At 46.5% G+C, this 16,030-nt stretch overlaps 1 protein-coding gene and 1 long non-coding RNA gene across 2 annotated transcripts in view; both read left to right on the plus strand.

Moving 5' to 3' along the window:
* The first annotated feature begins 11,094 nt into the window (after positions 1-11,094).
* Positions 11,095-16,030, plus strand: part of TMEM86A (transmembrane protein 86A) — a 29,811-nt gene continuing 24,875 nt past the window's right edge. Inside the window, exon 1 of the mRNA XM_065838067.2 lies at positions 11,095-11,226. Within this exon, the coding sequence (XP_065694139.1) occupies positions 11,206-11,226 (21 nt within the window). The 5' untranslated portion in view covers positions 11,095-11,205. The remainder of the gene's footprint in view (positions 11,227-16,030) is intronic.
* On the plus strand, positions 11,233-14,614 carry LOC139828087 (uncharacterized). The gene is made up of 2 exons (XR_011739296.1): positions 11,233-12,300; positions 13,044-14,614. It is a non-coding gene; the product is annotated as an uncharacterized lncRNA (long non-coding RNA).

A 16,030-nucleotide genomic window follows, 5' to 3' on the forward strand; every position in this document is an offset into this window, starting at 1 on the left:
CTAGTGCCTTTTCAAAAACCAGTTTCCATAGCGACAGGGAACTGTGGCAGTATTATGAAGATCCAAAAAGCCTCAGCCAGCTATTAGTCAGAAATTCAGGAGTGTGGCAGCTCCAGAGCAGCCTGCCCCCAGCCCCCCGCTGCGTTCACAGCGCGGTTCTGCTTCAAACACCTTCCCTGTCCACCAGCCACACTTCTAGCTGCCTGTTGGCTGTATTACCCCTGAGCACTACTGCTTCACTTAATCGCAGGTAAAATGATGTATTTCTGAAAAACGTATATGCTCTGGTTGGGTGTAGCTGTATTCAAGCTTACTTTGCTATAAAGGGAAAAGCCAGATTTGAAGACAGCTTTCAACCATTGTTTTCTGATGCAGACTGGTGTGACAAATATGAAATGCGCTCATGGTAATCCATCGATTCAGCAGAGAAACCCGCCTGAAAGCCCAGGTCCCATTTTATTCTTATTTACCAGAACATGCTGCCTCCCTCCTTCCCTCCTGCTATCTGTCATACGTGGCACTTCCAGCCGCGCATATAATCCAGACCTCCCAAAAGAACCTGGGAAATGTCACACAATCATATTGTTCTTCTAGTCCTTGGTATAATACATGAGAAGCATGCCAGAGGGGCTCAGAACATCCACCAGGTTCAACTCAATGCCAGGCACTAGAGGTTTGCAAGTGACGGATGCCTCCGTTTATTCAAAGTGTTTGTTTGCCCTCATCCTTCATCTGCTGTATTATGTTGCAGTCTGTAGTATGCAAAGAAATACAACCAGAACACTTACAGGTCAAGTCTTGGCTAAAATTACAGGTTCGTGTTTATGTGCTTATGTTATTTGTAGCTTTTAGGTAATGTGCATTATGCATACGTAAGAGGTAGAGAAAAGTGTCATCGTGCTTTTTGTACAAATCTCAGGTACTCTCTCAGTAGGTCTGGCACTTATGTCTTTCCTCAGGAAACCTGAGTCCACAGACATCCCTGAGGGTCTCTGTGGCCTGTGGAGCCATTTGGTGTGCACACTTTTTTTCAGCAGACCCAGCCAAACAGATGGGGACAAGGGCACCTGCCCAAGTGGCACAAGGACATAATGGCCCCAACAGGTACCACTGTGCATGCAGCGATTTAAAAGCTGAAAGGAGCCGCAGCATGGCGCCAGCCAAGGCTCTTCTAGTACCAAAGGCAGGGCACCCGCCCGACTCAAGGCATATGCTGGACACCTTCCCAAACAAAGCACTATCTCTTTCAGTTTAATGATAAACTAATATTTTTCTTAAATATTTTACAATCTTTATTCCCTTCCTACTCCTCCTATTTTTGCCCATGTATCTGTGCGAGACTTTCAGAGCTGAGATCATGTGCACGAAAATAGAGTGACATCGGTAACAAACATATTTTTTGCCAGAGAATAATGTTTTGCATGTTTTTTCTTGTTAAACCATCAGAAATTCTATACTCAGGCAAAAATTGTCCTTCTGGTGCAAGATTTAAACTGAAATGAAAAAGATTGTATTCTATAGGAAAGAAAGCAGAAAGAGAGGCATATTTAGACTAATTCTTACATCAGTATTTCTAATATAAGGGTAGATGTACTGCACCAAATTGACAGTTTGTCTATCCTAAGGCTGACAGCAGTTAACTGCTGCAGAGCCCCAGAAGAGGCCAAGAGGCTAGACATATTTGCTTTGTACATTCCCAGCCTCCAGCAACCAGCAGCTCAGGGATTTAATAACACAGAGATGAAACTGTATATATAATGCCAGGACAAGCTGAATAAAATAAGAGCTATGTATGTCTTGAAAATGAATCATTAGGTTTCACCAAAACACGAGAAGTGCACCACTTTGAGTGTCTTACGATTGTGAGTGTAGGCACTGTCTTTGGGAGGTATTTGCTACAACAGACAAAATTTTCCCTTGCTTCCTTGAGACCTTTGAGCGACCCTACTGAATTGTTTAAATTCCATTAGAAAGTGGCTGCTGGGAATATGTGCAATAAATAGCTGCTAAGATCAATGGCAGTCTTGCTGATTTAAAATCAATGTATTGCTTGCTGACGGTGCTGGCAGCGTTTTCATCTGGGAAATGTAGCAGTGATTTGCTTTAAATAAACATAGTGGTAAAAACTTTACCTGAACTCATTAGTGACTCAGACTGATTTTAGGGTAATTCAGAAAATGCCTATTGCCCACAGATAGAACTTTGACGTGATCAGTGACTTTGGATGCTGCAATTTGTGGTTAGCAACTGGAAAATATAGAACAGAGAAGAAAACCGAAAATGCTCCCTGAAAAATAAGTACTTAAGGTACCTAGACCATCCATTGAAAGCCACTGATCACTTTTGAAAACCTGAGACGAACATCATCAGGTTACTATGGCTCTAATGACCACCATGCACCTTTTCCAGGCCAATTCCTTGTTCCTCTCGCAGCTTCTGCCTTGCCCTCATCCCTTGTGCCACCATGCACTCACAATGGGTATAAGCCCATCAAAACCTGAAATGCCACCAAAGGTTGGTCTCATCCACCAGCACTTAGCTTTGGGTTGGGCTGGGGTCCTCCCCCACTTCTTCCTTAAAGCTTGTCCCTCAGCATGAATACAGTTTTTCTGCCAGATGCTCAGCTAAATTACTTTAATGAAAAGAAACATTAGACCATTTGCCCTACCTGTATTCTGTTTCGCAATCTCTCCATTTAATTGCATCATGTTCTTTCCCTACAAATCATCTGATGATGATTCTCAGGACAAGCCTTCACCTTTTTTTGTGCATGTTGTAACACTCCAGCTATTACCACCTCCTGGTTGTAAAGAAGTACATCACTAAATTACTACTGAATTTATCACTAGGTAAATCAGAGCTCTTTCTGGTGTGTTTCTAACTTGGCAAATGGGGCACCTGAGTGAGGAACAGAAATTGTAACTGCATCAGAATTTTATTTGATGTAGACTGTTGTGGGTTTTTTAGTTTATTTAAGAGCTTCTATTGAGTCCTTCTCAATTGCTTTTAACTTGTTCCACATTACATGCAATAGCTTCAAAAGATAGGACAGAGATATAAAACTGTTGGGTAACAAGAGCTGGAAGCCACCATGCAGCTAGAAAACCACAATCTAATCACTGTCACTGCAAGGCGGTAGGACCAATCACACAACTGGAGCTCTGCAGTTGATGGCTATGAACTGTTCAGAATGGATAGGCAAGGATAGAGGGGCAGAGGGGTTGCCCTCCGTGTAAAAAAATGGATTGGCTGCACAGAGCTGTCTTTGAAAAACAGTGATGAACAGGTTGAGAGCTTATGAGTAAAATGTGGGGGCCAAGCCAACAAAGGAAACCTCGTGGCTGGTGTCACCCAAGCAAGAGGAGCCTGTCGACAAAGCATTCTTACTTCGACTACAGGAGCCATTCTTCTCACATGCTTTGATCCTGCTGGGACACTCCAATCACTCTGAGGTCTCCTGGAAAAGTGGCACAGTAAGCTGTAAGCAATCCAGGAGCCTCTTGGAGTGTATTGAGGATAATTTCCTAATCCACGTGATAGACAGCCCAACCAGAGGAGAAGCGTTACTAGATCTGTTGCTAACCAACACAGATAAACTAATTAGAAATTACAAAATTGGTGGCATTATCACGGCCTGGTGGAATTCACAGTCTTGAGGGATATGGCACAAATTAAGAGTAGAGTTGTGACCCTGAACTGCAGGAGAGCAAATTCTCATTTGTTTAAGGAATTAGTGGATGGGACTCCTGGGAAACAGCCCTCGGGGATACAGGAGCTGAACAGAGCTGGATGCTCTTTAAGGACATTTTTCTTAGAGCACAAGAGCTCTCAACTCCCACGTGTAAGAAATCAGGAAAGAAGCATGGCCAAGTAAGGACCTCCTGGTCAAACTAAAGTGTAAGAAAACAATGCATGGGCAGTGGAACCAGGGACATGTATCCTCGGAAGAATACAAGGATGCTGCTTGGCTGCATAGGGATGGAATCAGGGAAGCTAAGGCTCAACTGGAGATGAATTTAGCAAGAGATGCAAAGAATAATAAGAAGGGTTTCTACAGATACATTGTGGGGAAAAGGCAGATTAAAGAAAATGTACCACCGTGATGATAAAAACAACATCAAAGAAAATGTATTACTCCCACCCAGTAAATAAGACAGGAGAAGCAGTGACAAGTGACATGGCTAAGGTACTCAACAATTTTTTGTCCCAGTTTTCAGTGGTGATGTCTCTTCCCACATCTCTCAAGTCCCTGAACCTCGAGGAAGGGGCTGGGGAAATGAAGTCATTCTCATCATAGTGAAGATGAGGTTTGAGACAGCCTGAGAAACCTGACCATACATAAGTCTGTGAGACCCAATGAGATGCATTGTGAAGTTCTGAGGGAACTGGTTGATGTAGTTGCTAAGCCACACTCCATCATATTTGAAAAGTTGTGGCAGTCAGGCAAAGTCTGTTGCAACTGGAAGAAGGGGACTTTTTAGCCATTTTAAGAAGTATAAAAAGGAGGACCCTGGGAACTACAGACCAGTCAGTCTCACCTGTGCCCACGTAAGATCATGTAACAGATCCTCCTGGAAGATATGTCAAAATGGAAGACAGGGAGGTGATTAGAGACAGCAAACATGGTTTCACCAAGGGCAAATTGTGCCTGACCAACCTAGAGGCCTTTTATGTTGGAGTATCTACATCAGTGGACAAAGGAAGAGCTACAGATGTAATCTGTCTGGACTTCTGTAAAGCCTTTGACATGGTCTCCCACAACATCCTTCTCTCTAAATGGAGAGGTATGGATTTGATGAATGGACTATTCGGTGGAGAAGGAACTGGCTGGATGGTCGCATCACAAGAGTAGTGGTCAACGTCTCAGTGTCTGGATGGAGATCACTGATTAGTGGTGTCCCTCAGGGGTCCATATTGGGACCAGTGCTGTTTAATGTCTTCATCAGTGACATAGTGGGATCTAGAGCACCCTCAGCAAGTTTGCAGATGACTCCAAGCTGTGTGGGGTGGTTGACATGCCTGAGGGATGAGATGCCATTCACAGGGACCTGGGACTGGCTTGAGAAGTGGGCCTGTGAACACTGTGAGATTCAACAAGGCCGAGTGCACTGTCCTGCACCTGGGTCAGGGCAACCCCTCGTATCAAGACATGCTGGGAGATGAAGGGACTGAGAAAAGCTGGACATGAGCCAGCAATGTGCACTGACAGCTGAGAAAGCCAACTGTGTGCTGGGCTGCATCAAATGGAGTGTGGCCAGCAGGTTGAGGGAGGCAATTCTGCCTCTCTACTCTGCTCTGGTGAGACCCCACCTGGAGTACTGAACCCAGCTCTGGGTCCCTCTGCATAGGAAAGACACGAACCTGTTGGAGAGGGACCAGAGGAGGGACATGAAAATGATCAGAGGGCTGGAACACCTCTCCTGTGAAGAAAAGCTGCGGTTGTACAGCCTGAAGAAGAGAAGGCTCTGGGGAGACTTTACTGTGGCCCTTTAGTATACAAGAAAGATTGAGGGAGACTTTTTACTGAGGCCTGTAGTGATAGGATAAGAAGCAATGGTTTTATACTGAAAGAGTGTAGATTCACATTGGATGTAAGGAAGAAATATTTTTACGATGAAGGTGGTTACGAACAGGTTGTCCAGAGAAGTTTTGGATGCCCTATGATCAGAAGTGTTCAAGGCTGAGTTGGACAGGGCTTTGAGCAACCTGATTTAGTGGAAGGTTTACCTGCCCATGGCAGGGGGTTTGGACTAGATGATCTTTAAAGGTCCCTCCCAACCCAAATTATTCTATGATTCTACAAACTGTAAACATTTAAGATTTTATTATTTACTTCCATGCTGTAGAATAGAGAATTAAAAAAATAGAATAGTTTTCCTGCTCTATTAACTTCTAAAATAAGAATTTAATGTGCGGCTTTTGATGTCTATTAGGTTATAAACCAATCACAAACAAGCAAATTCCCATAATGGACCTGCACTCTGGGTCCTGCTTAGTTATATACCTACTTGTCTCTAGAAATACTAACTTTCCCATATACATATACATGCATGAAGTGCAAACAGCAAAGTGATTTTATGCCTGGGAAGAAAACTTTCAAATACAAAGCCTATAAATAGATGATGTGTTGTCTTTCTGGCTCAGTAAATTGCCTGAAAAAGCACTCTCAGGAGGCGTGACCCTCTTTTATTTCACTCAGACATTAATTCTGCAGTCTAAATGTAATACTTTGTTTATTATCATTATGGGAATGGACATCATGAGGGAAGCAAAGGCACTTTCTGAATTTCTCTATGCATCAGGAAAGAAATCTGTATAGAAAGGAAACAGCCCAATATGTCCTCATAGGCAGAGGGAAACACCAGGTTACCTGACATGAAAAGCACCAGAATCAGTGCAATGACCTGTATGCAAACCACAAATGGGTCTAGAGTTGGATATGACAAAATAGAAAGCCACATGGGATGCATCTGGCAGCAGATGACATGAACATTGTTGTCCCAGGATCTGGGTGTACTGTGCTCAAAGAAGCCAACAAGCACACAACTCGAGAGCACCTCACACAGATGGGTCTCAGTTAAAACTTTTCCAGAACTTAATAACACACTTGTTTCTGGTTCCTGAGTAGGTTAATTCCCAGGCAATTTGGTATTAACAGTAAATCTGAAAATGCAAAACGAAGCATGTCCCTCCATGGCCCATTGGCAGAGCCTGTTCCAGCGGAGTGACAGGTGAGGGTCCCCTCATTCCAGGGGTACCTGAACCTGCTCTTTCAGCCTTTGCTGCGCTTAGGACAATCTCCCTGAATAACAAACAGCTAGAAAACACAGAGCTTTGTGGTTGTACCAACACTTTCCTAGAAACACCCATACATGCTATTTCATGTATAAGTCCACAGACCCTTGAACTGTGAAGGCAAGCAGAGTTGGAAGAGCGTGCCTTTTTTGGGTGTCCATGAACTGTGTTTAACAACGTGAAGTTCTGAGTCTTCCTGACACTTCAGATAGGAGGGACTAGTGGAGTCCACGGACTTAGATTTCTCCAGCAGGAGAATGAACCAGTGGAAAAAAATCCAGAGGGGAAGAAAAAGGGTCAAGATATTATTGAAATTTACGGCAGTTAATTTTAAAAATAAAAAATAGGCCTGCATAAGCCACGGTGCTACTGCACACACACGGAGTCACAGGGCTATGTGCAGCAGACAGAACAACATGGGATCCTTCAGAAAAAAATTGGCTTGTGTAGCAACTTTGTTGAGGATAAGACTTCTCTAGCTTGCTTTTTTTTTTTCCCCAGCACATTGTCCTGGGTTTGGCTGGGATAATTAATTTTCACATGAAGCTGGTAGGGGTCACAGAAAGGACAGCTGACCCAAAGGGATATTCAATACCATGTAGTGTCATGCTCTGTATATAAACCGGGGGAGCTGGCCAGTGGAGGGAATTGCTACTTGGGAGTCGTCTGGGCATCGGTTTCTGGGTGAGGAATTGCATTGTGTATCCCTCGTATTGTATATTATTGTCATGGTTTGTCTCTATCTCTTCCCTTTGCTGTTGTGTTAAAACTGGTTTTATTCTAACCCATGAGTTTTACTTTTTTTCCCCCTCACTTCCCCATCCTACCGGGCAGGAGAGGAGTGAGTGAGCAACCGTGTGATACTTGCTTGTTGGCTGGGGCTAAACCATGACACACACCACAAACATGGCCTAGTAGAAGCATTCTCAAGCACAAATATGCACAGAAGTACTTAATGCTCTGTTTTGCTATTCCCAACCCCCATAAATTTGTGCTCCTGTAATCACTGCTCTCTCCCTACTGACAGCAAGTTAAAAATACCACACACCCTCCAAATTAGAACTATTTTCTGTTTTTTGTTAAATCCTTGCAGTCGATATAGAACAAAATGTTGTGATGAGCCACATGAGATCTCTCTTGCCTTCACTGGTCAGGACAGGGAACTGCAACACCACCAGCAGAAATAGAAAAAGTAGTGTGGCAGAAACAGACCAAGACAAATCTTATTGCGTTATGAAGCCATCGATCCTGCATTGCCTTTGCTTGCTTCATCTCCTGCTTGAAGTTTCCACAGTGAATGGAGTGGAGTTATGCCAGGACCTGTTCTATCAGAGCTTTCATTTAGATAAAAAGTAAAATATTTCTGCTTTATCCAAATTCCTAATTTATACCCCAAGGTGCCCCTAACTTAGATTAAACATAAAATATATCTGTTATCTAAATAAAATGTAGATAAATTGTAATTTAGATAAAATATAAAATGAAATGTAAAACATTTATTTTCTATCCAAATTCCTAATTTATACACCAAGGTGTCCCTCACTTAAAAGGAATTACTTATTGTTGATGTAGCACTTATTTTGATAGTGGAACAATGGACATAATCACAAAAAAAATTAGTCTAGTATTAAATAAACAAAATCCCAAAATTCACCTTATATTCAGGTTCTAAAATCTTTGTCATAGGAGCCACCTCTTTATTACCTACAAATACCATATTTCTCATTAGGACTTCTGAATCTCTATTTTAAAAGATTTGTGGAAGGAACTGTCTGGAAATCACAAAATGTCCATCCACTCTCAAGCAAAACTGATGAGATTGAGTTTCCCAGTGACTGTTTGAGACACACACACAATTTTCTCTTCACTTCTGATAGGTTTCTTGGAGCTAATAACATAGCACGAAAACCCACCCCCAGGTATTAACATATTTTGAATGGCTGCATCAACGATGTGGAGAAATTCCTCATTTGCGAGATCCAGAGAAGCTTCATTTGGTAACCAGTGAAGACAGATACTGCATTAGAAAAAAAAGAACTAATGCAAAGCCGCATTCATTCTGATACCTCCTCTCACTTCTGAAGCAGCAGAGGCAATACCCAAAAGCAAATATGGCCCTTCCCATTGCACTGCCTGGTTTGTCACTTAAATAAAGGCCAGGATAAGGACATGAAGAGCTTGGCTAATGACCAAGGATATATTTTTTTCTGAGGTATTTAAATGCCACTACATAATCAAGCTCTCAGAAGGATTTTCAAGAGCAATTAGGAACTCAAGTTCTGAGAGTTCATTGGTCCTTCTGAAAATCCTGTATGGTACCAAATTAACGCATCTTTGGACATCTAAATACCTCTGTTTCCTTGTGCTACTTCTGCTAGGGACTGTCCCCCTTGATTTCAGCAGGACAAAGCCCTCATTGTGAAAAGCTGTGAAATTTCTTCCCATTCTCTAGTTCATTTTGCTCCCTGAAAAAAAGGAAAAGCTTATCTTTCTTGCCTAATGAAAATGTTACTCCCCTCATTTTAACTGAAACTGTAAGAACAGCTCTCAATCCCCTGGCTGTATCCACACGGGTCTTTGCCGTACAGAGAACAGTTTACTTGGATCTGATTGAGGTTTATTTGCCACAAATTTCACTGCAATGCTTCTCTGATCTAATAATGCAGATATGCAGTTTCTTTTTTTTTTTTTTTTTTTCAGATAGAAATCCCTCTCACATTGATAAATTAAATAGGCTGCAGCATCCATCCCGGTCCCATCAGGCGGTGATGGGCCAGACACTGCCTTCTGTTTACATGTCTCTCAATACAAATCGCATTGCCTCTGTGGGATCTTGGAACTGCTGTTTGTATACATTTTGTCCTCAGAAACACGATACCAATCTATTGCACAATGACTGCAAAAGAATTGTACAGATTCTTTTACTTTATAGAAGAAAATGTTCCCTTGACGTGATAAATACTGAACATGACTTTAGCTTAGGCTGCAAATAGCAGATTACTTAATAATCTACTATTTACTATTTAATTACCTGTTATGAAGTGAAACTTTTGAGCAAGACCATATCACATGTGAAGTGGCTTCCTTCATCCTGAAATATTAATCCTCAAGTCAAAACAAATTGAAGGTAGTCCCAGACTTTAACAAGCCTGAGCTGCGTGTCCCACTCTCTAGTATCCCACATTACATGTTCCTCGCCCCATCCTTTTGCCAACACTAACATTTTTGCAGCCTCTGGATGACCTTGGCAGGAGGATGGGAATGGGGAGGTGAGCGGGGAGGGACCTGCTCCGGGGTGGGGCACAAGGGCAATCACCAGGCGCTCGGAGCCGGGACAGGGCTGGAAAACACGGCTCAGCCCTTCAGAAAGCACCTGCCGGTCTTAAGATGGAGGCGATGGAAAGTGTTAAGGGGGCAGCTCTGAAACAAGGGAAACCCCTGGAAAGGGAAAAACGGGGAAATGGGGACGGGTGAGGAGTCAAGGGGGAAGCAGAAAGGGTGAAAGACCACAGGGGTCTGTGCAAAAAATCTGGATGCGAAGGGAAAGGGCAGGAGCAGAAAGTGGGGGCACAAGGCGCGGGAAGGCACGGGGAGGGGCCGGGGCTGCGCGGGTCCAGGCAGGAGACCAGGCGTGCCGGAGTTGGAAGCTGAGCCGGGAGGGACCCGAGGCAGAGCAGGATATGTGCTGCCCCTCGCTCCGTGCCTGGCACCGGCGGCACCAGCAGCCACGGGCGGTGCCGGAGCAAAGGCCGGGCGGGCCCTGCCCGGGGTGTCCTCGCACCGCCAAGGTGCGGCGGGACGGGCACCGAGGGGCAGGCGGGCGTCAGACCCGGCCGTTTGCAACCCCGGCAGGCAGGGGAGCCGTTCTGCGCAGCGGGCCGACGCTTCTCTCGGCCGAGAGCGAGCGGCGGGAGAAGCGAGCCCTGGCTAGTGCTGCAGCCGGGAGGACAACGCGCCCCGCTCCGGTGAGGGGCAGCCGGTTCTCGGGAAGAAGCCCCTGCGCCTCCCTCGGCCCAGCAACGGGTAGCGACTGGGACTTGCAACGACCGGCGCAACCCGCCGCCTCCCCCGGGTACCCTGCAGGCCGTGTCCCCGCTGCGGCCGCCCCCGGGGAGGGGACGCGGCGCAGGACCCGGCCGCTGCCGGCTGCCTCGCCGAGAGGGAGACGGCGCCGCTGACACCGCCCCCGGGGGCCGTACAGAACCGCGCTGCGTCCGGCAGCGGACCCGGGGTGCGCCTGCCCGCCCCGGGGCGGGGCCGGGACCGCCCCCCTCCCGCTCCCCGCAGCGCATTCGCCGTGGGGGCCCCCTCTCCGGTGACGTCACTGCTGTCTAAAAACGCGCCCCGGCGGGCGGGCGAGCAGCGGGCAGGGTGGGCAGCAGCGCCAGCAGGACGTGCCCCGCCGCCGACATGGTGTCCCCCGTCACCGTGGTGAGTGCGGGCCCCGCGGCGGGCGGGGAGAGCGGGACCCCCTCCCACGGCCGGCCGGTAGGGCCGCCTCCCCGGGCAGTATCCGCCTCCTCCCCCTCCCCCCTCTCCCCCCTGCCGTGCCCCCTACCCGGTTCCCGGGGCGCTGCCCCCGAGGAGGTGGGTGCTCCGTGCTCCGCTCCCGCCGCTGCTCCCCGTGCGCGCCCGGGGCGCGAGGCAGCGACCGTTACCGCCGAGCGAACGTTGGCGGAGACCCCCCCCGCCGCGTGCCTGATGCTCACCCCGGCCTCGGCGTGCGGCGGTTCCCTCCCCGGCAGCTGTTGCTCCAGCGGTGCTCCCGCTGGCTCCCCTCCTCTTCTTCCTCGTGTCAGTTATGTTTTTAAAAGACTCCATAACGCATCTGTTCCACGCAGAGCTCACCTGCTCCGAGCGGCTCTGCTCCAGCTGCCCTCGGCTTGCACCGTGGCAGCGCCCGGGAGCATCCTCCTGTCCCCGCGGCCTCCCTGCCCTCGCTGGCACCTCCGTGTTACCATCTGGAAATGGCTTTGCTGTCCAGGTGACAGCTTGGGCTAAGGCTTGTGTTGGCCACCGCGTTGGGCAGACCTCTTGTCCTCTGACAAGCCAGTCTGGCACTTCCACGGTCTAACGATGTGAGACGAGGATGGTGTCACCTGCCTGTCTCATGAGGGAGTCATGACTCTTAATTAATGTAACCAGCAATAAAGTAACGACTCGCTGCTGTCCTGTCAATAGGTGATGTGTGTAGCAGCGCAGCTGGATTGATGGAGCAAAGCTGGTAACTGGAGTAGCTGTGGCTCACGCCAGGCTGGACCAGCAATACCAGGTCCTTGCCCTGCATGTGAAGTGGGTTGGTTCAATGTTAGAAGAAGACAAAATGCTTTCAGCCAGAACAGCAGAGAAGCTGTACTGTTCAAAATGCTGCTTTGCATGTTCCTGTTTCTGGAAAGCGAGGGATGTGTCTGGATACACCAGCAGACTGATGCGTGTTGTAAGAATCGCGAACTCTTGGTGGGAAAGTTGCCTGGTGCTTCGCTGAAGCACTGACACCTATTGCAGGTATCCTGGTTCCTTGTGGAGCCATTGTCGTCCTGTTTTGAAATACTGTGGTTAATGGCCAGCCCATTGCGTTCTCTCTCACAGGTAGAAATCCTGTCCCTTTCCCGTTCTTAACTCATAAAGCCAGGGCTCAAAACTTTTAAATTGCTTTGCCAGTTCTGCACAGCAACTTGTATTGTCCGATACTTCAGATGAGTTTTCCCGCAGTTATTAACCGGGTAGGTTCATCAGCAGCCCGGCGGTGACTTATCTGTAGAGACAGAGGGAAGTAGCTTGCAAATTATACCATTGGAGTGCCAAACTTTTTTTTTTTTTTTTATTGTTATGCCTTTAAAAAATTACTGAAGAGATTTGGTATCTTTGTGCTTCTGTGCCGTAAGCTAAATCCATCCTTACGTAATACTTTTGGTTACAGTGAATTGTGTATATGTACCTTGGAAGTAAAATCTTTTGCTGGGACAATACTGGAATGGCTCAAAAATTGGCAGAATTTGATTCATAATCCACAGGAGGCAGTACTTCGTTTTTAAGGCTAGTGAATCAGGGTGGTCTTGCAGAGTGTATTTCAGCTGAGCTTTAAGAGACAGCAAATGACTAAACCATGAGGATGTGTTGGGAAGGGTGTATGTAGTTCAGACTGGTAGGCTTTACCTGCACCAGAAATTATGCGTCAGGGAAGGTAACCTGAGAGGGAAAATTAAAAAAAACAATCTGCTTTTCTCATTTGCCTTTTTGACACGTAGCAAAGCACATTTCTCCTATGGCTTTGTCCCTGATGTGCTGACTGCTTCACCAAAGGCACCTAACGCAGGTGTGAAGCTGCGGAGAGCTGGAGGGACAATGACCCTGGGAACTGTGACCAGAGCTGCAGCAGTTTACCATGGCTGTACAGATGGGAGTGGATGGCGTCTGGTCCTCCGAAGAGCTCATAAAAAAAAAAAGACTACCAGCCTTCAGTCTGTTTAGGAGCAGTCTTCTGCACATCACCTTCAGTGGGTTTTCACATCGCTCTTCATCCGCAGGAGCACGCTGTGCTGTGGTCCACGAAGGGCAGGCTGAAACGGTGTCATGCAGCGGTGTGCACTGCCCAGGACCGCGGTGTGGCCCTTGCACAGCTGCCAGCTGGAGCTGCGCTGGGGCTGAGAAGCAGAGAGGCTGCACAACTGGTGACCTACCTCCTGCAAGTCGCTTGCTGAAGGGAGCAGCAGTGGGCAATTGATCTGGCCACAGCTAGGTACTACTCCTGGGGCCCTGGCCTTATCTCTGTGCTGCACTGCCTTTTGCTTCATAGATAGACCAGGTGTCTGGAGCCAGCATGGCTATTGCTGCTATGATATATGATAAGGATGCTCTCTGTGGGGGCAGCACCTGAGGCATAATCATGTTAGCCAGAGGAATTGATTTGTCTACAGTGTATGTCCTCTCCCAGTACACTGCAGCATCAGCCTCAATGGAGAGGATGTTAGAAGTGCACAGCCAAGAGTGACATGATTTTGCTTACAGTTTTTGAAGCTATGACCTTTGCGCATAAAACGCAGCAGATGGCCCTAACTACTTACACACAAGCCGATCTTCTGCATCTCCCCCTCTTTCCTTCTTTAGGACACTCTTGTAACAAGAGTCAGAAACCCTGAGCTCCAGATCTGCTGTACAACTGATAGCTGGAAGAGAGCAGGCAAGGAGGCATGCGCCATGGAGAGGAAGCTAGGGAGCGATTGTGGCTAGGACCGCTTGTTTACGCTGGCTGTCAGGTGTGCATCATGGCCCAGGGGTTTGGCATGTCCGCGCTATGTGCAAGGAGAGATCACGGTATTGTGCAGAGCTGACCAAGCTGTTGTCTCTGGTGCTGCACAATTCAGATGTGCTGAGGGGGGAGCATGCCCACAGATAAACGAGTCTAGGGCCAAAATGCCTTTTAACGTATTGTGCCAGGTGTTCAGCTGGTATAAAGCTCTGGAATCCTGCTGATGCCAGAGTCTAGACTTGCCTGGCACTGGGCTGTGGCAGAAAAGATGCATTAGTCTGCCAGTCCTGCTCCAGCTGTTGAGCAATGCTCACTCTGCTTGGAAGTCACCTTGGAGGGAAGCTTTTACTGCTTGCTCTGCTAGGCAAGCAGGAGCATCCTGCTTAAAAATTATTATTCTTGATACTGTTCTGATTAAGAGCTGTTTGTTCTGTATAAAGCCATGTGGGCTGGGAGCCTGCATTTGGAGAGCAGTATTAATAAACAGCACATTTGCTTTATGGATATGTGAGGTTTAATTCCCTTGTTCAGTCATCACTGGTCCCATCGTAATAAAAGTCCTTTCTGAGACTGCCTTGTTAGTGATTTTTGTCCTGATTTTTTTTCACTATTGGTTAAGCAGTTTTTAGCATGAGCTTGTGAGAGATAGCCCTTGCCCTAAGGACCTCTCTGCCAGCAGGGGCTACAAGCGTGCAGGAGATGAGCCCGGAGACATACAGTCTTTCTGCCATTTACATCATGCTCCTTGCTCAAAGGAACCTTGTTTTTCCCCTAAAGTTAGGGTTAAACTTAGTATAGGGCTTCACACCACCTTGAGGAAAACAGGGCATGAGAAACATAAAGACATTAATTGGTTAGTATAGGTCTTTTTTTTTGGGGGGGGGGAAGTTAGAAATGATACTGGTGTGTCTTTTTCGGCAAGATGAACTATGGGCTTTCATCCCTACATCCCCTCTGTACCTGACTTTCACTTGGCCTAGTGCAGTCCTATGTGTTTGAGGGAGGTAAAACTCCCTGTTTGGGACAGATTTTTGCCTTGAAGCCATATATTAACAATCACCATCCATTCCCTTTTGCCATGTGATGTATCTGCATCTTTAAACTGAGATAGCTGAGTTGGGCAAGAATATGTTGTTTTGGTTGGATCAAGCAAATCAAGCCCTTGACCCCTTCTCCCCGAGGTGGGAAGCAGCCGGTGACCTTCCTGGGAACAGCCCTTGTCCACCCTCTGGGTAGATGCAGGATGTCACTGTGTATGAAGGTCACTTACAAAAACTGGGCAAAAAACCTGAAAGGTATTATCTGGAAAGATAACAGTAAGTAACAAATATTGAATAGGGCTTGAGAACCGGGTGGATATCATTAGAGTTTCTGAGAGGGGCCAAACCGCACTGACCCAGGTGAATACAGAGACCTGATGTAAATCATGTTGCTTAGAGACTCTGCTATGGGCAGTTGTAGCAGTAGTAGGTCTAAGCATAGTTTTAAAGATTTATTATTAGAGAGCGTGCTCTATAATCCTCAACACATGGAATTATTTCAGCCTTTGCTTCTTAAATAGAGGATGTATTATTTCTGCATTAATGAATAAAATGTTAGCAGCCATCCAAGTCAGAAGTAACTCCTACAGTAGAGAGGTTAATTTTACATGTTCTCTTTGTTTATACCCAGTGTTGTTGCTTTCATTGTAATTTTCTTGATTCCTTAAATACATAATAAATTGAGATTTTTATTACAAAGAAGGCTTGTAAACATGTGCATTTATATACCACAAAGACAATTATGGAAATATGGCACTTGTATAAAAACCAAGCCAACTTAACCGAATTATAAAAAAGATTTCTAAACATCTGAACTCAATGAAGGGATGGAATCAGTACCTTATGGAAGCTTAGCAGGATCTTAGTAACAGTTATGTCAGTCACACCTTTTGGGAGAAGCCTAAAAGCTTTGGTTCTTCTGAGCACAAAGCTGTGCTGATTTATG

Source organism: Patagioenas fasciata, chromosome 5 (genome assembly GCF_037038585.1).
Source record: "Patagioenas fasciata isolate bPatFas1 chromosome 5, bPatFas1.hap1, whole genome shotgun sequence".
NCBI classification, from domain to species: Eukaryota; Metazoa; Chordata; class Aves; order Columbiformes; family Columbidae; genus Patagioenas; species Patagioenas fasciata.